At 47.7% G+C, this 23,094-nt stretch overlaps 1 protein-coding gene across 1 annotated transcript in view; it reads left to right on the top strand.

The window, feature by feature from the left end:
- Positions 1 to 23,094, top strand: part of TMEM183A (transmembrane protein 183A) — a 111,123-nt gene that overhangs the window by 84,376 nt on the left and 3,653 nt on the right. The window contains exons 6-7 of the mRNA XM_063955667.1: positions 13,543 to 13,623; positions 14,625 to 14,780. Of these exons, the coding sequence (XP_063811737.1) occupies positions 13,543 to 13,623; positions 14,625 to 14,780 (237 nt within the window). The remainder of the gene's footprint in view (positions 1 to 13,542; positions 13,624 to 14,624; positions 14,781 to 23,094) is intronic.

Raw genomic sequence — 23,094 nt, 5'->3', positions numbered from 1 at the left:
CGAAGCCGGACGGCTCGGTGAGACCGATTCTAAATCTAAAATCTTTGAACACTTACATACAGAGGTTCAAATTCAAGATTGAGTCACTCAGAGCAGTGATTGCGAACCTGGAAGAAGAGGACTACATGATGTCTCGGGACATCAAGGATGCTTACCTTCATGTCCAAATTTACCCTTCTCACCAAGGGTACCTCAGGTTTATGGTACAGAACTGTCACTATCAGTTTCAGACGCTGTCGTATGGATGGTCCACGGCACCCCGGGTCTTTACCAAGGTAATGGCCGAAATGATGATACTCCTTCGAAGGAAGGGAATTTTAGTTATCCCTTACTTGGACGATTCCCTGATAAGGGTAAGATCCAGGGAACAGTTGGAGGTCGGTGTAGCACTATCTCAGGTAGTGTTGCGGCAGCACGATTGAATTCTCACAAGCCTGGAGACATCACTTCACATAAATATCCTGAAGCTAAGGGCCATTTACAATGCTCTAAGCTCAGCAAGACCTCTGCTTCAAGGTCACCCGGAGTTGATCCATTCGGACAACATCACGGCAGTCACCCACGTAAACAAACAGGGTGACACAAGAAGCAGAAGGGCAATGGCAGAAGCTGCAAGGATTCTTCGCTGGGCGGAAAATCATGTGATAGCACTGTCGGCAGTATTCATTCCGGGAGTGGACGACCTCCACCCGGGAGAGTGGGGACTTCACCCAGAAGTCTTCCACATGTTTATAAAACTCGACAAGTATTGCGCCAGGTCAAGGGACCCTCAGGCAATAGCTGTAGACGCTCTGGTAACACAGTGGGTGTACCAGTCAGTGTATGTGTTCCCTCCTCTGCCTCTCATAACCAAGGTACTGAGAATTATAAGATGGAGAGGAGTAAGCACTATATTCGTGGCTCCGGATTGGCCAAGAAGGACTTGGTAACCGGAACTTCAAGAGATGCTCACGGAGGATCCGTGGCCTCTACCTCTAAGAAGGGACCTGCTCCAGCAAGGACCCTGTCTGTTCCAAGACTTACCGCGGCTGCGTTTAACGGCAGGGCGGTTGAACGCCGGATCCTGAAGGAAAAAGGCATTCCGGATGAAGTCATCCCTATCCTGATCAAAGCCAGGAAAGATATAACCGCAAAACATTATCACCGCATTTGGCGAAAATATGTTGCGTGGTGCGAGGCCAGTAAGGCCCCGACGGAGGAATTTTCAACTAGGTCGATTCCTACATTTCCTGCAAACAGGAGTGTCTATGGGCCTGAAATGGAAGTCCATTAAGGTTCAAATTTCGGCCCTGTCAATTTTCTTCCAAAAAGAACTAGCTTCAGTCCCTGAAGTTCAGACGTTTGTAAAAGGGGTACTGTATATACAGCCTCCTTTTGTGCCTCCAGTGGCACCTTGGGATCTAAATGTAGTTTTTGGGTTCCAAAAGTCACATTGGTTTGAACCACTTAAATATGTGGAGTTAAAATATCTCACATGGAAAGTGGTCATGCTGTTGGCCCTGGCCTGGGCCAGGTGCGTGTCAGAATTGGCGGCTTTATCCTGTAAAAGCCCTCATCTGATTTTCCATTCGGACAGGGCGGAATTGAGGACTTGTCCTCAGTTTCTCCCTAAGGGGTTTTCAGCGTTTCACCTGAATCAACCTATTGTGGTGCCTGCGGCTACTAGGGACTTGGAGGACTCCAAGTTGCTGGACGTTGTCAGAGCCCTGGAAATATAGGTTTCCAGGACGGCTGGAGTCAGAAAATCTGACTCGTTGTTTATTCTGTATGCACCCAACAAGCTGGGTGCTCCTGCTTCTAAGCAGACTATTGCTCGTTGGATTTGTAGTACAATTCAGCTTGCACATTCTGTGGCAGGCCTGCCACAGCCAAAATCTGTAAAAGCCCATTCCACAAGGAAGGTGGGCTCATCTTGGTCGGCTGCCCGAGGGGTCTCGGCTTTACAACTTTGCCGAGCAGCTACTTGGTCAGGAGCAAATACGTTTTGTAAAATTCTACAAATTTGATACCCTGGCTGAGGAGGACCTGGAGTTCTCTCATTTGGTGCTGCAGAGTCATCCGCACTCTCCCGCCCGTTTGGGAGCTTTGGTATAATCCCCATGGTCCTTACGGAGTCCCCAGCATCCACTTAGGACGTTAGAGAAAATAAGAATTTACTTACCGATAATTCTATTTCTCGTAGTCCGTAGTGGATGCTGGGCGCCCATCCCAAGTGCGGATTGTCTGCAATACTGGTACATAGTTATTGTTACCAAAAAATTGGGTTATTATTGTTGTGAGCCATCTTTTCAGAGGCTCCTCTGTTATCATGCTGTTAACTGGGTTCAGATCACAGGTTGTACGGTATGATTGGTGTGGCTGGTATGAGTCTTACCCGGGATTCAAAATCCTTCCTTATTGTGTACGCTCGTCCGGACACAGTATCCTAACTGAGGCTTGGAGGAGGGTCATAGGGGGAGGAGCCAGTGCACACCAGGTAGTCCTAAAGCTTTTACTTTTGTGCCCAGTCTCCTGCGGAGCCGCTATTCCACATGGTCCTTACGGCGTCCCCAGCATCCACTACGGACTACGAGAAATAGAATTATCGGTAAGTAAATTCTTATTTTATTACATAAGAGATTAGACAAAGCTGAGGCTAGGGAACAGGCAGGTAGTCAGACCATGCCTGTCCCAGTAGCACCGGGACCTTCCGGGTCTCAGAAGCGCACATTATCCCAAATCACTGACACAGATACCGACACGGATTCAGATTCCAGTGTCGATTAGGAGGATGCAAAATTACAGCCAAAAGTGGCTAATGGTATTCGTTATATGATTATTGCGATTAAAAGATGTTTTGTATATCACTGAGGAACCCCCTGTCCCGGACACGAGGGTACACATGTATAAAGAGAAAAAACCTGAGGTCACCTTTCCTTCCTCATATGAGTTAAGCGAATTGTGCGAAAAGGCTTGGGAATCTCCAGACAGGAGACTGCAAATTCCCAAAAGGATTTTTATGGCAAATCCCTTCCCACAAAAGGACAGGATCCGATGGGAATCTTCGCCTAAGGTGGACAAGGTGTTAACACGCTTATCAAAAAAGGTGGCACTGCCATCCCAGGATACTGCTACCCTCAAAGATGCTGCTGATCGCAAACAAGAAGTTACCATGAAGTCCATTTACACGCATTCTGGTACTATTATTAGGCCGGCTATGGCATCGGCCTGGATTTGTAGTGCTGTCGCAGCATGGACTGATTCCTTATCAGCGGAGATTGAAACTCTGGATAAGGATACCATTTTAATGACCCTAGGGCATATAAAAGATGCTGCCTTATATATGAGGGATGCTCAAAGAGACATTTGTTTACTAAGCTCTAGAATAAATGCTATGTCTATTTCTGCTAGGCGACTCTTGTGTACCCGGCAGTGGACGGGGGATGCCGACTCAAAACGGCATATGGAGTCGTTGGCTTACAAGGGGGAAGAGTTGTTTGGAGAAGGCCTCTCGGACCTTGTCTCTACTGCTACAGCAGGTAAATCTAATTTTTTGCCTTATGTTCCCCTGCAACCTAAGAAGGCGCCTCATTATCAAATGCAGTCCTTTCGTTCAAATAAAGGCAAAAAGGTACGGGGATCGTCCTTTCTTGCCAGAGGTAAGGGCAAGGGGAAGAAGCTGCACACAGCTAGTTCCCAGGAGCAGAAGTCCTCCCCTGCGTCTGCAAAATCCACCGCATGACGCTGGGGCTTCCCTGGGGGAGTCAGCTCAAGTGGGGGCACGTCTTCGAATTTTCAGCCACATCTGGGTTCACTCACGGGTGGATCCCTGGGCACTAGAGATTTTCTCAGGGATACAGGCTGGAATTCGAAGAGGTGCCTCCTCGCCGGTTTTTCAAATCAGTTCTGCCAGCTTCTCCTTCAGAGAGGGAGTTAGTGTTAAATGCAATTCAAAAATTGTGTCTTCAACAGGTGATAGTCAAGGTTCCCCTTCTGCAACAGGGAAAGGGGTATTACTCAACCCTGTTTGTGGTACCGAAACCGGACGGTTCGGTCAGACCCATTTTGAATTTAAAATCCCTGAACCTGTGCTTAAAAGGGTGTCACAATTATCCCATACTTGGACGGTCTCCTCATAAAGGCGAGATCTCGAGAGAAGTTACTGGACAGAGTTTCGCTGTCTGTGAAGACGTTACAGCAACACGGCTGGATTCTCAATATTCAAAAGTCACAGCTGGTTCCTACAACGCGTCTGACCTTTTTGGGCCTGATTCTGGACACAGACCAGAAAAAGGGTTTTCTTCCGATGGAAAAGGCTCAGGAGCTCATGGCTCTGGTCAAGAACCTGTTGAAGCCAAAAAAGGTTTCAGTGCATCACTGCACACGTGTCCTGGGGAAGATGGTGGCATCTTACGATGCCATCCCCTTCGGCAGGTTCCACGCGAGGACTTTTCAATGGGACCTACTGGACAAGTGGTCCGGGTCTCATTTACAAATACATCAAAGGCTCACCCTGTCTCCCAGAGCCAGGGTATCTCTCCTGTGGTGGCTGCACAGTGCTCACCTCCTAGAGGGCCGCAGGTTCGGCATTCAGGACTGGATCCTGGTAACCACGGACGCAAGCCTCCGAGGTTGGGAAGCAGTCACCCTGGGAAGAAATTTCCAAGGTCTCTGGTCAAGTCTAGAGACTTGTCTCCACATCAACGTCCTGGAGTTGAGGGCCATATACAACGCCCTACGTCAAGCGGAGGCATTACTTAGCAACAAGCCAGTTCTGATTCAGTCGGACAATGTCACAGCAGTGGCTCATGTAAACCGCCAAGGCGGCACAAGGAGCAGGGTGGCAATGGCAGAAGCCACCAGGATTCTTCGCTGGGCGGAAGGTCATGTAAGCGCACTGTCAGCAGTGTTCATTCCGGGAGTGGACAACTGGGAAGCGGACTTCCACAGCAGACACGATCTGCATCCGGGAGAGTGGGGACTTCATCAGGAAGTCTTCGCACAGATCGTGGGTCGGTGGGGACTGCCCCAAATAGACATGATGGCGTCCCGTCTCAACAAAAAGCTAAAGCGGTATTGCGCCAGGTCAAGGGACCCTCAGGCGGTGGCGGTAGACGCCCTGGTGACGCCTTGGGTGTTCAGGTCGCTCTATGTGTTCCCTCCTCTTCCTCTCATACCCAAGGTGTTGAGAATAATAAGACGAAGAGGAGTGAGAACAATCTTCGTCGCTCCGGATTGGCCACGAAGGACTTGGTATCCGGATCTGCAGGAGTTGCTCACAGAAGATCCGTTGCCTCTTCTTCTACGACAGGACCTACTGCAACAGGGGCCCTGTATGTTCCAAGACTGACCGCGGCTGCGTTTGACGGCATGGCGGTTGAACGCCAGATCCTAGCGGAAAAAGGTATTCCGGAGGAGGTCATTCCTACCCTGATTAAGGCTAGGAAGGACGTGACATCGAAACATTATCACCGCATATGGAGAAAATATGTTTCTTCGTGTGAGGCCGGGAATACTCCTACGGAGGAATTCCATTTGGGCCGTTTCCTTCACTTCCTTCAAACAGGAGTGAATTTGGGCCTAAAATTAGGGTCCATAAAGGTTCAAATTTCAGCTTTATCCATTTTCTTTCAAAAGGAATTGGCTTCTCTTCCTGAAGTTCAGACATTTGTGAAGGGAGTACTGCATATTCAGCCTCCTTTTGTACCTCCGGTGACGCCTTGGGACCTTAACGTGGTGTTAAGTTTCCTTAACTCACATTGGTTTGAACCACTCAACGCGGTGGAGTTGAAGTACCTCACTTGGAAGGTGGTCATGTTACTAGCCTTAGCTTCAGCAAGGCGAGTTTCGGAATTGGCGGCTTTGTCGCATAAAAGCCCCTATCTAGTTTTTCATGTGGATAGGGCGGAATTGAGGACTCGTCCTCACTTCCTTCCTAAGGTGGTCTCATCTTTTCATATGAACCAACCTATTGTAGTGCCTGTGGCTACGTGTGACTTGGAGGATTCCGAGTCCCTTGATGTGGTCAGGGCTTTGAAGATTTATGTGGCCAGAACAGCTAGGGTCAGGAAGACAGAAGCTTTGTTTGTTCTATATGCGGCCAACAAGATTGGCGCTCCTGCTTCAAAGCAGACTATTGCTCGCTGGATCTGTAACACGATTCAGCAGGCGCATTCTACGGCAGGTTTCCCTTTGCCAAAATCGGTTAAGGCCCATTCCACTAGGAAGGTGGGCTCTTCTTGGGCGGCTGCCCGAGGGGTCTCGGCACTACAGTTGTGCCGAGCAGCTACTTGGTCGGGGTCAAACACCTTTGCAAAGTTCTATAAGTTTGATACCCTGGCTGAGGAGGACCTTCTGTTTGCTCAATCGGTGCTGCAGAGTCATCCGCACTCTCCCGCCCGTTTGGGAGCTTTGGTATAATCCCCATGGTCCTTACGGAGTCCCAGCATCCTCTAGGACGTTAGAGAAAATAAGATTTTAAACCTACCGGTAAATCTTTTTCTCGTAGTCCGTAGAGGATGCTGGGCGCCCGTCCCAAGTGCGGATTTCTTCTGCTAAACTTGTATATAGTTATTGCTTACATAAGGGATATGTTTTAGTTTGATCGGTTTTTGGACCGAGACTATGTTGTTTGTTCATACTGTTAACTGGGTAGTTTATCACAAGTTATTCGGTGTGATTGGTGTGGCTGGTATGAATCTTGCCCTTGGATTAACAAAAATCCTTTCCTCGTACTGTCCATCTCCTCTGGGCACAGTTTCTCTAACTGAGGTCTGGAGGAGGGGCATAGAGGGAGGAGCCAGTGCACACCCAGAGTCAAAGTCTTTCTTAAAGTGCCCACGTCTCCTGCGGAGCCCGTCTATTCCCCATGGTCCTTACGGAGTCCCAGCATCCTCTACGGACTACGAGAAAAAGATTTACCGGTAGGTTTAAAATCTTATTTTATCTAGCACCTTCTAGAAGATAATACCTGGAATCTGATTGGTTGCTATAGGCAACATCCCATCTTAAATAGAACTCCCATCTTAGTAAATTTACACCTTGGTTTTAAATTCACATATGAAGAATGTGTAAAGTGCACATGATGCAGAAGTGTGATTGCCTTCTATTTCCATCACAGCTAAAGAACCACTCTGAAGTATGCTTCTGAGATGTGTGGGTCTTTTTGTTTTTTTTTCGTCTTAGGAGATCCCCTTGAACCCAAGACTTATGGATACACCAATATTAGTGTTAATTTATCACTCCAGACAGCTTAATTCTGATTTGTGTACTAGCCCCCACTATACCTGCTGATTCAGGGTGATTCTAGCTAGAGAGCCACTTCACATTTAATTGTAGTTTTCTCTAACGTCCTAGAGGATGCTGGGACTCCGTAAGGACCATGGGGATAGACGGGCTCCGCAAGAGACATGGGCACTTTAAGAAAGACTTTGACTCTGGGTGTGCACTGGCTCCTCCCTCTATGCCCCTCCTCCAGACCTCAGTTTGATACTGTGCCCAGTGGAGACTAGGTGCATTTCAGGAGCTCTCCTGAGTTTCCTGTAAGAAAGCATTTTTGTTAGGTTTTTTATTTTCAGGGAGCCTGCTGGCAACAGACTCCCTGCATCGACGGACTGAGGAGAGAGAAACAGACCCACTTCTCTGAGTTTCAGGGATCTGTTTCTTAGGCTTCTGGACACCATTAGCTCCAGAGGGATCGGTACGCAGGTCTCACCCTCGCCGTCCGTCCCAGAGCCGCGCCGCCGTCCTCCTCGCAGAGCCGGAAGAAAGAAGCCGGGTGAGTATGTGAGTAAAAGACCATCTGAGGCGGCAGAAGACACTTTGATCTTCACTGAGGTAACGCACATCATTGCAGCTGTGCGCCATTGCTTCCCTTCACCTCACACACTTCAGTCACTGTAAGGGCGCAGGGGGGGGGGGCGCCCTGGGCAGCAATATAAACCTCTCTTATGGCAAAGATATATATATATATATATATATACACACACACACACACACACACACACACACACACACACACACACACACCTGGGCACTGTACATGTATATAAAGAGCCCCCGCCATGTTATTGAAAAATTTGAGCGGGACAGGAGCCCGCCGCCGAGGGGGCGGGGCTTCTCCCTCAGCACTCACCAGCGCCATTTTCTCCACAGCACCGCTGAGAGGAAGCTCCCCGGACTCTCCCCTGCTTGACACACGGTGACAGAGGGTTTTAAAGTAGAGGGGGGGCACATAATTGGCGCATATACACAAAACAGCGCTACTGGGTAAACATACTGTGTTTTTTTTCCAGGGTCATATAGCGCTGGGGTGTGTGCTGGCATACTCTACCTCTGTCTCTCCAAAGGGCCTGGTGGGGAACCTGTCTTCAGAAAAGACCCTTCCCTGTGTGTGTGTGTGTGTGTGTGTGTGTGTGGTGTGTCGGTACGTGTGTGTCGACATGTCTGAGGTTGAAGGCTCACCTAAGGAGGAGGGGGAGTTTATGAATGTTAGGTCTCCGTCGGCAGTGCCGACGCCGGACTGGATGGATATGTGGAATGTTTTAAGTGCAAATGTTAATTTATTGCACAAAAGGTTAGACAAAGCCGAAGCGGGGGCACAGTCAGGGAGTCAACCCATGCCTGGACCTTCGGGGTCTCTGAAGCGCCCACTATCCCAAATAGTTGACACAGATACCGACACGGATTCAGACTCCAGTGTCTATTACGATGATACAAAATTACAGCCAAAGGTGGCTAAATGTATTCGATATATGATTATCGCAATAAAAGATGTTTTGCATATCCGTGAGGAACCCCCTGTCCCTGACACGAGGGTACACATGTATAAGGGAAAGAGACCTGAGGTCTCCTTTCCCTCCTCACATGAGCTGAACGAATTATGTGAAAAAGCGTGGGAATCTCACAGACAAAAAACTGCAGATTCCCGAAAGAATCCTAACAGCGTATCCTTTCCCGTCGCAGGACAGGATACGGTGGGAATCCTACCCTAGGGTGGACAAAGCCTTGACGTGCTTATCAAAAAAGATAGCGCTTCCATCCCAAGATACGGCTACCCTCAAGGATCCTGCTGACCGCAAGCAGGAGGTTACCTTGAAGTCCATTTACACACATTCTGGTACGTTACTCAGACCGGCTATTGCGTCGGCCTGGGTTTGTAGTGCTGTAGCAGCATGGACAGATTCCTTATCAGCGGATATTGAGACTCTTGATAAGGATACCATTTTACTGACCCTAGGGCATATAAAAGATGCTGTCTTGTATATGAGGGATGCTCAAAGAGACATTAGTTTACTGGGTTCCAGGATAAACGCTATGTCTATTTCTGCTAGGCGTGTCTTATGGACCCGACAGTGGACTGGTGATGCCGACTCCAAGAGACATATGGAGTTGTTGCCTTACAAGGGTGAGGAATTGTTTGGAGAGGGTCTCTCGGACCTCGTCTCCACGGCTACGGCAGGTAAATCAAATTTTTTGCCATATATTCCCTCACAATCTAAGAAAGCGCCTCATTATCAAATGCAGTCCTTTCGTTCCAATAAAAGCAAGAGAGCACGTGGATCGTCCTTTCTTGCCAGAGGGTAAGGGCAGAGGGAAAAAGCTGCACAACACAGCTAGTTACCAGGAACAGAAGTCCTCCCCGGCCTCTGCAAAATCCACCGCATGACACTGGGGCTCCCCTGAGGGAGTCCGCTCCTGTGGGGGCACGTCTTCAACTGTTCAGCCACGTCTGGGTCCACTCACAGGTGGATCCATGGGCAATAGAAATTGTTTCCCAGGGTTACAAGCTGGAATTCGAAGAGGTGCCTCCTCGCCGGTTTTTCAAATCGGCCCTACCGAAAAACCTTCTGGAAAGGGAGATAGTATTACATGCGATTCACAAATTGTGTCTTCAACAAGTGGTGGTAGAGGTTCCCCTGCTGCAAAGAGGGCAGGGGTACTACTCAACTCTGTTTGTGGTCCCGAAACCGGACGGTTCGGTCAGACCCATTTTAAATTTAAAATCCCTGAACCTTTACTTAAAACGGTTCAAGTTCAAGATGGAATCACTCAGGGCGGTCATCGCCAGCCTAGAAGGGGGAGATTTTTTGGTATCTCTGGACATAAAGGATGCATACCTGCATGTTCCCATATATCCTCCTCATCAGGCGTACCTCAGATTTGCGGTACAGGATTGTCATTACCAATTTCAGACGTTGCCGTTTGGGCTTTCCACGGCCCCGAGAATTTTCACCAAGGTAATGGCGGAAATGATGGTGCTCCTGCGCAAGCAGGGTGTCACAATTATCCCGTACTTGGACGATCTCCTCATAAAAGCGAGATCACGTGAGAAGTTACTGAACAGCGTATCACTTTCACTGAATGTGTTAAAGCGACACGGCTGGATTCTCAATATTCCAAAGTCGCAGCTGAATCCTACAACTCGTCTGCCCTTCTTGGGCATGATTCTGGACACAGACCAGAAGAGGGTTTTTCTTCCGACGGAAAAAGCGCAGGAACTCATGACTCTAGTCATGAACCTGTTGAAACCAAACCAAGTGTCAGTACATCATTGCACTCAAGTTCTGGGAAAGATAGTGGCAACATAAGAAGCCATTCCATACGGCAGATTCCATGCAAGGACCTTCCAATGGGACCTATTGGACAAATGGTCCGGGTCACATCTGCAATTGCATCAGAGGATCACCCTGTCCCCCAGGACCAGAGTATCTCTCCTGTGGTGGCTAAACAGTGCTCACCTTCTAGAGGGCCGCAGGTTCGGCATTCAGGACTGGATCCTGGTGACCACGGACGCGAGCCTCCGAGGTTGGGGAGCAGTCACACAGGGAAGAAATTTCCAAGGACTTTGGTCAAGTCAAGAGACTTGTCTTCACATCAACATCCTGGAACTAAGGGCCATATTCAACGCCCTACGGCAAGCGGAGATCTTGCTTCGCAATCGACCAGTTCTGATCCAGCCAGACAACATCACCGCAGTAGCTCATGTAAACCGCCAAGGCGGCACAAGGAGCAGAGTGGCAATGGCGGAAGCCACCAGAATTCTTCGCTGGGTGGAGAATCATGTAAGCGCTCTGTCAGCAGTGTTCATTCCGGGAGTGGACAACTGGGAAGCAGACTTCCTCAGCAGACACGATCTGCATCCGGGAGAGTGGGGACGTCATCAGGAAGTCTTCGCGCAGATTGCAAGTCTGTGGGGACTACCCCAAATAGACATGATGGCATCCCGTCTCAACAAAAAGCTACAAAGGTATTGCGCAGGCGGTAGCTGTGGACGCCCTAGTGACACCGTGGGTGTTCCAGTCGGTATATGCGTTTCCTCCTCTTCCTCTCATACCCAAGGTGTTGAGGATAATAAGGAAAAGAGGAGTGAGAACAATTCTCATTGTTCCAGACTGGCCACAAAGGACCTGGTATCCGGATCTGCAAGAAATGCTCACTGAAGATCCGTGGCCTCTTCCTCTAAGGCAGGACCTGTTACAACAAGGTCCCGGTCTGTTCCAAGACTTACCGCGGCTGCGTTTGACGGCATGGCGGTTGAACGCCGGATCCTAGCGGAAAAGGGTATTCCGGATGAGGTAATTCCTACGCTAATAAAGGCTAGGAAGGCGGTGACGTCTACACATTTATCACCGAATATGGCGAAAATATGTTTCTTGGTGTGAGGCCAGGAATGCTCCTACGGAGGAATTCCATCTAGGCCGTTTTTTTCACTTCCTACAAACTGGAGTGAATTTGGGCGTAAAATTAGGCTCCATTAAAGTTCAGATTTCGGCCTTATCCATTTTCTTTCAAAAGGAATTGGCCTCTTTACCTGAAGTACAGACTTTTGTGAAGGGAGTACTGCATATTCAGCCTCCTTTTGTACCTCCGGTGGCGCCTTGGGACCTTAACGTGGTGTTAAGTTTCCTTAAGTCACATTAGTGTGAACCACTGAAAACAGTGGAGTTGAAATATCTCACTTGGAAGGTAGTCATGTTGTTGGCCTTGGCTTCGGCTAGGCGAGTTTCGGAATTGGCGGCTTTATCACATAAAAGCCCCTATCTGGTTTTCCATATGGATAGAGCGGAGTTGCGGACCCGTCCTCCATTCCTACCTAAGGTGGTCTCATCCTTTCATATGAACCAACCTATTGTTGTGCCTGTGGCTACTCGTGACTTGGAGGATTCAGAGTCCCTTGATGTGGTCAGGGCTTTGAAAATTTACGTGGCCAGAACGGCTAGGATCAGAAAAACAGAAGCACTGTTTGTCCTGTATGCAGCCAACAAAGTTGGCGGCCCTGCTTCAAAGCAGACTATTGCTCGCTGGATCTGTAACACGATCCAGCAGGCGCATTCTACGGCAGGATTGCCGTTGCCAAAATCGGTTAAGGCCCATTCCACTAGGAAGGTGGGCTCGTCTTGGGCGGCTGCCCGAGGGGTCTCGGCACTACAGTTGTGCCGAGCTACTACTTGGTCGGGGTCAAACACCTTTGCAAAGTTTTATAAGTTTGATACCCTGGCTGAGGAGGACCTCCTGTTTGCTCAATCGGTGCTGCAGAGTCATCCGCACTCTCCCGCCCGTTTGGGAGCTTTGCTATAATCCCCATGGTCCTTAAGGAGTCCCAGCATCCTCTAGGACGTTAGAGAAAATAAGATTTTAAACCTACCGGTAAATCTTTTTCTCGTAGTCCGTAGAGGATGCTGGGCGCCCGTCCCAAGTGCGGACTACTTCTGCAAGACTTGTATATAGTTATTGCTTACATAAGGGTTATGTTATAGTTTCATCGGTCTTGGACTGATGCTATGTTGTTTTTCATACTGTTAACTGGGTAGTAAATCACAAGTTATACGGTGTGATTGGAGTGGCTGGTATGAATCTTGCCCTTGGATTACAAAAATCCTTTCCTTGTACTGTCCATCTCCTCTGGGCACAGTTTCTCTAACTGAGGTCTGGAGGAGGGGCATAGAGGGAGGAGCCAGTGCACACCCAGAGTCAGTCTTTCTTAAAGTGCCCATGTCTCCTGCGGAGCCCGTTTATCCCCATGGTCCTTACGGAGTCCCAGCATCCTCTACAGACTACGAGAAAAAGATTTACCGGTAGGTTTAAAATCTTATTTTTTATAACAAACTTTATGACCTTGACTTTTCTGTGTCCACAAACATTAATGCTGGGTACACATTTGTAGATATATCTGCAGATCAGTTGATCTGCTTTTATATCTACAGACGGACTGGGCAGTTTGTTGTGCATACACACTGCACCATCTGTCGGTACTGACGTGACGAACTGTGTGAGCATTTACATGCATCCGCCAAGCTGTGCTGTCAATCACCGCCAGTGTCTGCAGTAAGTGTATGGGCAGTTGTTAGATATATTGGCCATTGGCTGTGCTGCGGGGCCAACCCGATATGTCTGAACGACTGTGTTCAAACATATATCTCTTGTACACACTGGCCAATGGACCTGCAATATATCCCATTCCCATAGAACGACCAGTATATCGGCCATTGTGTACGCACCTTAAGTTTTGTTTCTCTGACCAGTACTTTTTACATCTAATGTATTTTATATCTGCTTTTTCAGTGTTTACTTTTCTGGTGCAAAAAAGTAACTGGGACCCGGCCTGATCCATTATGGGAGTTTAACTTCAAATTTAAAAAGCAGGTAGGATAGGTTTTTTTTGTATATGATCAACATTTTCTGATTCTTCAGTATTATTCACTACATATCTACCCACATTGGGGGATATCCTATTAGTCCCAGTAAAACATTCCGGATGTTTCACCGATATTATTATTATTTATTTATTTATTATTATTATATATATATATTTTTTTTTTCAGGCTATCTAGATTGACCGCTTGTAAAAAAAAAAACAAAAAAAAAAAACTAACGCCCTTTCTCCCTAAAAACACACAGGTTCAGTGAAACCTGTATGTTTTCTGTAGAAACAGCCCCGCTGTTTCTGGGGATATGACAAAATCCCTGATGACCGCAGACAACCTGCAACGTCCGATGCTCGCTGCAGCAGGCTGGGACTGCAGGTATGGTGGCACGGCCCGGAAGCTGCTACTCGGCGCGGGGAAGCAGGGGCAGCGCCCTGACCGCATCCCCCCTCTCCCCCGGCAGCAGTCACTTGACGGGGAAGCGCCCATGTGACCAGGGGGAGCTGGAGGAGCAGCGCTGCACCGTGAGCTGTCAGCAGCCGGCACCCAGTGCAGCATCAGGTGACTCCTTCTTCTAAGCCACCAATCATTCTGGCTTATCGGTGGTAATAGGATAGCCCCCGGCGGGACAATTAGCCTTGTTAAATTACTGGGGCTAATTGGATATCCCCCATTGTGTTCTTATTTTTGATACTTTCATTCTGAGATTAAAATAATAATACTTGTGAATAGTTTTATAATCTTTAAATACTTTTGTTGTAAATTACTTAAATTGATCGCAGCTGTTATTGCTATCACTACAGAAATCTGGTTGAATGTTGCGGCTGTATAAGGAAAAGCTTCCAAATTGGGGGAATATTAACAGATCTAATAAAGATTAATTTAATTTATCCTATTGTTTCCTACTTTACTGCCAATTTTCTTTTAGCTGATTACATTATTGTCTTAAGTGTGTCATTAATTTTATAATGGTTATTATTGGTTCCATATATTATTTAGCCTCCAAAGCAGAAGAACCACTGTCTTCTTGGACTGCAGCCACCTGCAGAGTACAGAGACGTCCTCTTTAACCCAGATCATGAATGTTGCCTTCTTCAAATTACCACACTAAACTTTATTTTCATCCCAGTGGTCATGGGTATGACCCTAACATATGTAAGTATTTTGTGCATGCATGATTGATTTTTCTCTAACGTCCTAGTGGATGCTGGGGACTCCGTAAGGACCATGGGGAATAGACGGGCTCCGCAGGAGACTGGTCACTCTAAGAAAGATTTAGTACTTCTGGTGTGCACTGGCTCCTCCCTCTATGCCCCTCCTCCAGACCTCAGTTAGAATCTGTGCCTGGAAGGAGCTGGGTGCATTTTAGTGAGCTCTCCTGAGCTTGCTATTAAAGTATTTTAGTTTAGGTTTTTTTATTTTCAGAGTGCTTCTGCTGGTAACAGACTCTCTGCTACGTGGGACTGAGGGGAGAGAAGCAAACCTACTAACTGCGGCTAGGTTGCGCTTCTTAGGCTACTGGACACCATTAGCTCCAGAGGGATCGAACACAGGAACTTAACCTTGGTCGTCCGTTCCCGGAGCCGCGCCGCCGTCCCCCTCGCAGAGCCAGAAGACAGAAGCCGGCGGGTTGAAGCAAGACGACGTCAAAATCGGCGGCAGAAGACTCCTGTCTTCATATGAGGTAGCGCACAGCACTGCAGCTGTGCGCCATTGCTCCCACACTAACCCACACACTCCGGTCACTGTAGGGTGCAGGGCGCAGGGGGGGGCGCCCTGGGCAGCAATTGAGTACCTCCTGGCAAAAAGCAGCATATATACAGCTGGGCACTGTAATATGCATGAGCCCCCGCCATTATTTTTACACAAAATCGCGGGACAGAAGCCCGCCGCTATGGGGGGCGGGGCTTCTTCCTCAGCACTCACCAGCGCCATTTTTTCTCCACAGCTCCGCTGAGAGGAAGCTCCCCAGGCTCTCCCCTGCAGACTCACGGTAGAAAAAGGGTAAAAAAAGAGGGGGGGCACATAAATTTAGCGCATTAATCATATATACAGCAGCTACTGGGTAAACACGAAGTTACTGTGTAATTCCTGGGTTATATAGCGCTGGGGTGTGTGCTGGCATACTCTCTCTCTCTGTCTCTCCAAAAGGCCTTGTGGGGGTCCTGTCCTCATATAGAGCATCCCCTGTGTGTGTGGTGTGTCGGTACGCTTGTGTCGACATGTTTGACGAGTAGGGCTATGTGGAGGCGGTGCAGATGAATGACGTGTCTCCGCCGACGGCGCAGACACCTGATTGGATGGATATGTGGAAGGTTGTAAATGATAATGTAAACTCCTTGCATAAAAGGTTGGATAAAGCTGATGCCTTGGGACAGTCGGGGTCTCAGCCCATGCCTGATCCTACAGCGCAGAGGCCGTCAGGGTCTCAGAAGCGCCCACTATCCCAAATTGTTGACACAGATATCGACACGGATTCTGACTCCAGTGTCGATGGCGATGATGCAAAATTGCAGCCTAAAATGGCTAAAGCCATCCGCTACATGATTATAGCAATGAAGGATGTATTTCACATATCAGAGGTAAACCCTGTCCCTGACAAGAGGGTTTATATGTATGGGGAGAAACAGCAAGAGGTGACTTTTCCCCCTTCACATGAGTTAAATGAGTTATGTGAAAAAGCGTGGGATTCCCCTGATAGGAAAGTGCTGATTTCCAAAAGGTTACTTATGGCGTACCCTTTCCCGACAGCGGACAGGATGCGCTGGGAATCCTCCCCTAGGGTAGACAAAGCTCTGACACGCTTATCTAAGAAGGTGGCCCTGCCGTCACAGGATACGGCCTCCCTAAAGGATCCTGCGGATAGGAAGCAGGAATGTATCCTGAAGTCTGTTTATACACATTCAGGTACTCTACTGAGGCCGGCAATTGCGTCGGTCTGGATGTGTAGTGCGGTAGCAGCATGGACAGATAATCTGTCCGAGGAACTGGATACCTTGGACAAGGATACTATTTTACTGACCCTGGGGCATATAAAAGACGCTGTCCTATATATGAGGGATGCCCAGAGGGACATTTGCCTACTGGGCTCTAGAATAAATGCAATGTCAATTTCTGCCAGAAGGGTCCTGTGGACTCGGCAATGGACAGGTGATGCCGACTCCAAAAAGCACATGGAGGTTTTACCTTACAAGGGTGAGGAATTGTTTGGGGACGGTCTCTCGGACCTGGTTTCCACAGCTACGGCTGGGAAGTCACATTTTTTGCCATATATTCCCTCACAGCCTAAGAAAACACCGTATTACCAAATGCAGTCCTTTCGATCACAAAAAAGCAAGAAAGTCAGAGGTGCATCCTTTCTTGCCAGAGGCAGGGGTAGAGGAAAGAAGCTGCACCATACAGCTAGTTCCCAGGAACAGAAGTCCTCCCCGGCTTCCGCTAAATCCACCGCATGACGCTGGGGCTCCACAGGTGGAGCCAGGAGCGGTGGGGGCGCGTCTCCGAAATTTCAGCCACCAGTGGGTTCGCTCCCAGGTGGATCCCTGGGCTATACAGATTGTGTCTCAGGGATACAAGCTGGAATTCGAAATGATGCCCCCTCACCGTTACCTCAAATCGGCCCTGCCAGCTTCCCCCATGGAAAGGGAGGTAGTGTTAGCGGCAATTCACAAGTTATATCTCCAGCAGGTGGTGGTAAAGGTTCCCCTCCTTCAACAGGGAAGGGGATACTATTCCACAATGTTTGTGGTACCGAAACCGGACGGTTCGGTCAGACCCATATTGAATTTAAAGTCCCTGAACATTTATCTGAAAAGATTCAAGTTCAAACTGGAATCGCTCAGAGCGGTCATTGCAAGCCTGGAAGAGGGGGATTTTCTGATGTCTCTGGACATCAAGGATGCTTACTTGCATGTCCCCATTTATCCACCTCATCAGGAGTACCTCAGATTTGTGGTACAGGACTGTCATTACCAATTCCAGACGTTGCCGTTTGGGCTCTCCACGGCACCGAGAATATTTACCAAGGTAATGGCGGAAATGATGGTGCTCCTTCGAAAGCAAAGAGTCACAATTATCCCATACTTCGACGATCTCCTCATAAAGGCGAGGTCCAGAGAGCAGTTGCTGATCAGCGTAGCACACTCTCAGGAAGTGTTGCAACAGCATGGCTGGATTCTGAATATCCCAAAGTCGCAGCTGATTCCTACGACGCGTCTGCCCTTTCTGGGCATGATTCTGGACACAGACCAGAAGAAGGTGTTTCTCCCGGCGGAGAAGGCTCAGGAGCTCGTGACTCTAGTCAGAGACCTCTTAAAACCGAAGCAGGTGTCGGTGCATCACTGCACGCGAGTCCTGGGAAAGATGGTGGCATCATACGAAGCCATTCCCTTCGGCAGGTTCCATGCGAGGATCTTTCAGTGGGATCTGTTGGACAAGTGGTCCGGATCGCATCTTCAGATGCATCGGCTGATCACCCTATCCCCCAGGGCCAGGGTGTCTCTTCTGTGGTGGCTGCAGAGTGCTCACCTTCTCGAGGGCCGCAGGTTCGGCATACAGGACTGGGTCCTGGTGACCACGGATGCAAGCCTCCGAGGATGGGGGGCAGTCACTCAGGGAAGAAACTTCCAAGGGTCTGTGGTCAAGCCAGGAGGCTTGTCTGCACATAAATATCCTGGAACTAAGGGCCATATACAACGCCCTGAGTCAAGCGGAGCCTCTGCTTCGCAACCAACCGGTGCTGATTCAGTCAGACAACATCACCGCAGTGGCTCATGTAAACCGCCAGGGCGGCACAAGAAGCAGGGTGGCGATGGCAGAAGCCACCAGGATTCTTCGTTGGGCGGAGAATCACGTGCAAGCTCTGTCAGCAGTGTTCATTCCGGGAGTGGACAACTGGGAAGCAGACTTCCTCAACAGGCACGACCTCCACCCGGGAGAGTGGGGACTTCATCAAGAAGTCTTCACGCAGATTACAAATCGATGGGAACTGCCACAGGTGGACATGATGGCATCCCGCCTCAACAAAAAGCTAAAAAGGTATTGCGCCAGGTCAAGGGACCCTCAGGCGATAGCTGTGGACGCACTAGTGACACCGTGGGTGTTCCAGTCGGTCTATGTATTTCCTCCTCTTCCTCTCATACCCAAGGTGCTGAGAATCGTAAGAAAAAGAGGAGTGAGAACAATACTCATTGTTCCGGAGTGGCCAAGAAGGACTTGGTACCTGGAACTGCAAGAAATCCTCACAGAGGACCCATGGCCTCTGCCTCTCAGACAGGACCTGTTGCAACAGGGGCCCTGTCTGTTCCAAGACTTACCGCGGCTGCGTTTGACGGCATGGCGGTTGAACGCCGGATCCTAGCAGAAAAAGGCATTCCGGCTGAAGTTATTCCTACGCTAATAAAGGCTAGGAAGGACTTGACAGCAAAACACTATCACCGTATATGGCGAAAATATGTTGCTTGGTGTGAGGCCAGGAAGGCCCCTACAGAGGAATTCCAGCTGGGCCGGTTCCTGCACTTCCTACAGTCTGGAGTGACTATGGGCTTGAAGTTGGGGTCCATAAAGGTCCAGATTTCAGCCCTATCCATTTTCTTTCAAAAAGAACTGGCTTCTCTTCCTGAGGTTCAGACGTTTGTTAAGGGAGTGCTGCATATTCAGCCCCCTTTTGTGCCTCCAGTGGCACCTTGGGATCTCAACGTGGTGTTGGGTTTCCTGAAATCCCACTGGTTTGAGCCGCTTAAGACCGTGGAGCTAAAGTATCTCACGTGGAAGGTGGTCATGCTATTGGCCTTAGCTTCGGCTAGGCGTGTGTCAGAATTGGCGGCTTTGTCATGTAAAAGCCCCTATCTGGTTTTCCATGTGGACAGGGCAGAATTACGGACTCGTCCACAATTTCTGCCAAAGGTGTTGTCATCTTTTCATTTGAACCAACCTATTGTGGTGCCTACGGCTACTCGTGACTTGGAGGATTCCAAGTTGCTTGATATAGTCAGGGCTTTGAAGATTTATGTGGCCAGAACGGCTGGAGTCAGGAAAACTGACTCGCTGTTTATCCTGTATGCATCCAACAAGCTGGGTGCTCCTGCTTCAAAGCAAACTATTGCTCGCTGGATCTGTAACACGATTCAGCAGGCTCATTCTGCGGCAGGATTGCCGCATCCAAAATCAATAAAGGCCCATTCCACAAGGAAAGTGGGCTCTTCTTGGGCGGCTGCCCGAGGGGTCTCTGCATTACAGCTTTGCCGAGCAGCTACTTGGTCGGGTTGAAACACCTTTGCAAAATTCTACAAGTTTGATACCCTGGCTGAGGAGGACCTTGTGTTTGCCCATTCGGTGCTGCAGAGTCATCCGCACTCTCCCGCCCGTTTGGGAGCTTTGGTATAATCCCCATGGTCCTTACGGAGTCCCCAGCATCCACTGGGACGTTAGAGAAAATAAGATTTTACTCACCGGTAAATCTATTTCTCGTAGTCCGTAGTGGATGCTGGGCGCCCGTCCCAAGTGCGGACTTACTGCAATACGTGTATATAGTTATTGCTTATGTAATGTTGGCATCTGTGGTTGATGCTTGGTTGTTGTTCATACTGTTAACTGGGTAAGTTTATCACAAGTTATACGGTGTGATTGGTGTGGCTGGTATGAGTCTTTCCCTGGATTCCAAAATCCTTTCCTTGTAATGTCAGCTCTTCCGGGCACAGTTTCCTTAACTGAGGTCTGGAGGAGCGGCATAGAGGGAGGAGCCAGTGCACACCAGTATTCCTAAATCTTTCTTAGAGTGCCCAGTCTCCTGCGGAGCCAGTCTATTCCCCATGGTCCTTACGGAGTCCCCAGCATCCACTACAGACTACGAGAAATAGATTTACCGGTGAGTAAAATCTTATTTTTTATTTTTAGGGGGTTTTTTTTATTATTTTTTTGTTTTTTTTTATTTAACCATAGTGTAGGTTAAACATGTACTGTGTTCGAGCTGAGGACAAAATGGATAAGAGAAGATGGCGGTGTTCAGTGTAAAGATTTTATTTAAATATTACTTTGGCATCCAGTAGTTAGGTAGATGGACAGATAGCCTTGTTCTTTGACTTTAGGAACATGAAGGATTTCTTAGTAAAGTTAAGCCTTCTATAATTTTTAGCCAAGTCTTTCTACCACCCTCAGTCTCTGTTAGTTCTATGCCAAGGTACCCAGCCTCTGACAGTCACCACTGGGTGATTTATTCTCCATGATAAAGCTTGTCCAATCAGGCAGACCACTATTGGCAGGGGGTTAAGCTTTGTTAGAAGAATGGATTATCTTGGAGAGAGGATAGCCTGAAAGGCAATAAGGAGCATACCGTATGAATAATAATGGCACATTTTGTGACTGGTACACTATGCCACATCTATTGTATATAGAAAGGAGTATAGTGAAGATGCACTTGATAATTCTATACTACATTGCATATTCACAAACCTTACACCCTTTTCCTTGTACTAATCTGGCTCTGTACCATTTAAATACAACTTTTGCAGAATAACCACAAACGAGTGGCTGCAGCAATATTGCACTCAACTGGGTGTGTGTGGGTATGTGTGTGTATATATATATATATATATATATATATATATATATATATATATATATATATTTATATTATATATATATATATATATGTGTGTGTATGTGTGTATATATATATATATATATATATATATAATATATATATATATGTGTGTGTGTGTGTGTATATATGTATATATATATATATATATATATATATATATATATATATATATATATAATCTCCTGGACAATTACACAAAAATGTATCTGTTACAGTACACTCCTAATACTCTTCAACATGTATAAGCTTCCATTGACCACTTCAGTACTGGTCCTTAAATGTACTTGGTCTGCTCTGATCCATGTAGCTGCTGTTATTTTTTTTTTTTATACCATTGCTATCATTTTTGTTACTCTTAATTGCTCCTTTTTGGCTCTTTCCTTATTTATCGCTTTTCCTAGTTCTTCTATTAGTTCCTTCCTTTAGCATTTCCCTAATCACTGCTAGTTCCTTTGTCCAGCCTTTCTTTAGTCACCACTAGTCCCTTCCTTTTTTGTCTTGCTTGCGTGTTCATTCCTGCCTTGCTTGTGTATGCAGAGAATAGTGTACCCTCTGTATACTGTAGATTGTGGAAGAACGATAGGACTTGTTGCCCAGAGGATGAGAGGTCAGAATAAAGAGCTCCAGAATGGAGGCTTATAAAGCCAAGCACTTTCAAAGTTCTTGGCACAATGATGGCATCACCCATTCACACGTCAAGATTTATTGTGCTTGCCTGTACATTGGCATCACAGGTCTGTACACAATACAGTCACATGTTTACAGTGGCATCCCAACAGGTTCTTCTTCTCTGGTGTCTACAGAGCATGCAACCATTTCCTCTGCAATTAAATAATTGTTGGTATGTAGATGCACCCACCACATGTGATGGTGGGGTGGCGGCTTTCCATCCCTATCCTGAAAGCCAGACTATTCTAGTTACAGCTAACATTGAGAGTACTCAAATCAAGAAAGCTATATACACCAGAAGCTAATAATTCAGTTACCTTCATTGTTAGACTGAAGGATATCCAAAGTTTACTTTTAATGGAAAAATCATATAGTCCTTAAATTTAGTTCTGTAGTACTGTGGTAGTGACTGTATGTCACTCCTGACTGTTCATATTCAAAGGGTGGTATTCAAATGTTATCACACCAAATCTCCTTTCTAAAGTGATCCCCGTTATTGCGCATATCTGGCCCATAGTAATCAGGTTTAGCTGCGTAAAGGGTTGGGTGCCTTCGCTACGCCAGGGGTAGTGAGCTAAAATGATTATACCACACCAGTCAACAGAAACAGAACGGGTGTGGAAGGGCGTGAAAATAATTTAATACTGTCCAAAGTATGATATACCCGCTAAACAACTCCCCTTATACACAAGTGTTTACATAGTGACTGTTTGATACTTTATCCACATTAAGAATATGAGATTCAAATAAAGCGCCTCTGTCTTCTGGTAACATTGTCATTTTGTTTCTCTGATTCAAGATTTCTACTATATGCATTCTTGCTAGAGATTTACATGTCCCTAAGTTAGGAGGCAATGAATTTGCCGGCTGATGGGAACCCGGCGGTCAGGGTACCGACGCCGGAACCCTGACATTCGACAATGCCGCCAGCCGGAATCTACACCACCCACAGAGTTGGAATAGATCCCGTGCGAGCGCAGCAAGCCACCAAGCCCGCAGCATGGTGAGCGCGCAAGGGGTCTTGGAGCACTTGTCCCGCATTCTGGTGGGCAGGATGCCACTATCTGGATACTGACGGCTGCCATCCCGTCCGCCGGGAATATATATGTATTCCCTTAAGTTCACTCATAGTAGGTCCTGAGTGTTTTCCCATTAGTCAGACCTCTCCTCAAGGCTTGCCAGTTCAAACAACTTCCACAG

This window comes from Pseudophryne corroboree, chromosome 2 (genome assembly GCF_028390025.1).
Source record: "Pseudophryne corroboree isolate aPseCor3 chromosome 2, aPseCor3.hap2, whole genome shotgun sequence".
NCBI classification, from domain to species: Eukaryota; Metazoa; Chordata; class Amphibia; order Anura; family Myobatrachidae; genus Pseudophryne; species Pseudophryne corroboree.
Note: the sequence above shows the minus strand (reverse complement) of the source record. Positions and strands in the feature narration are given on the sequence as shown.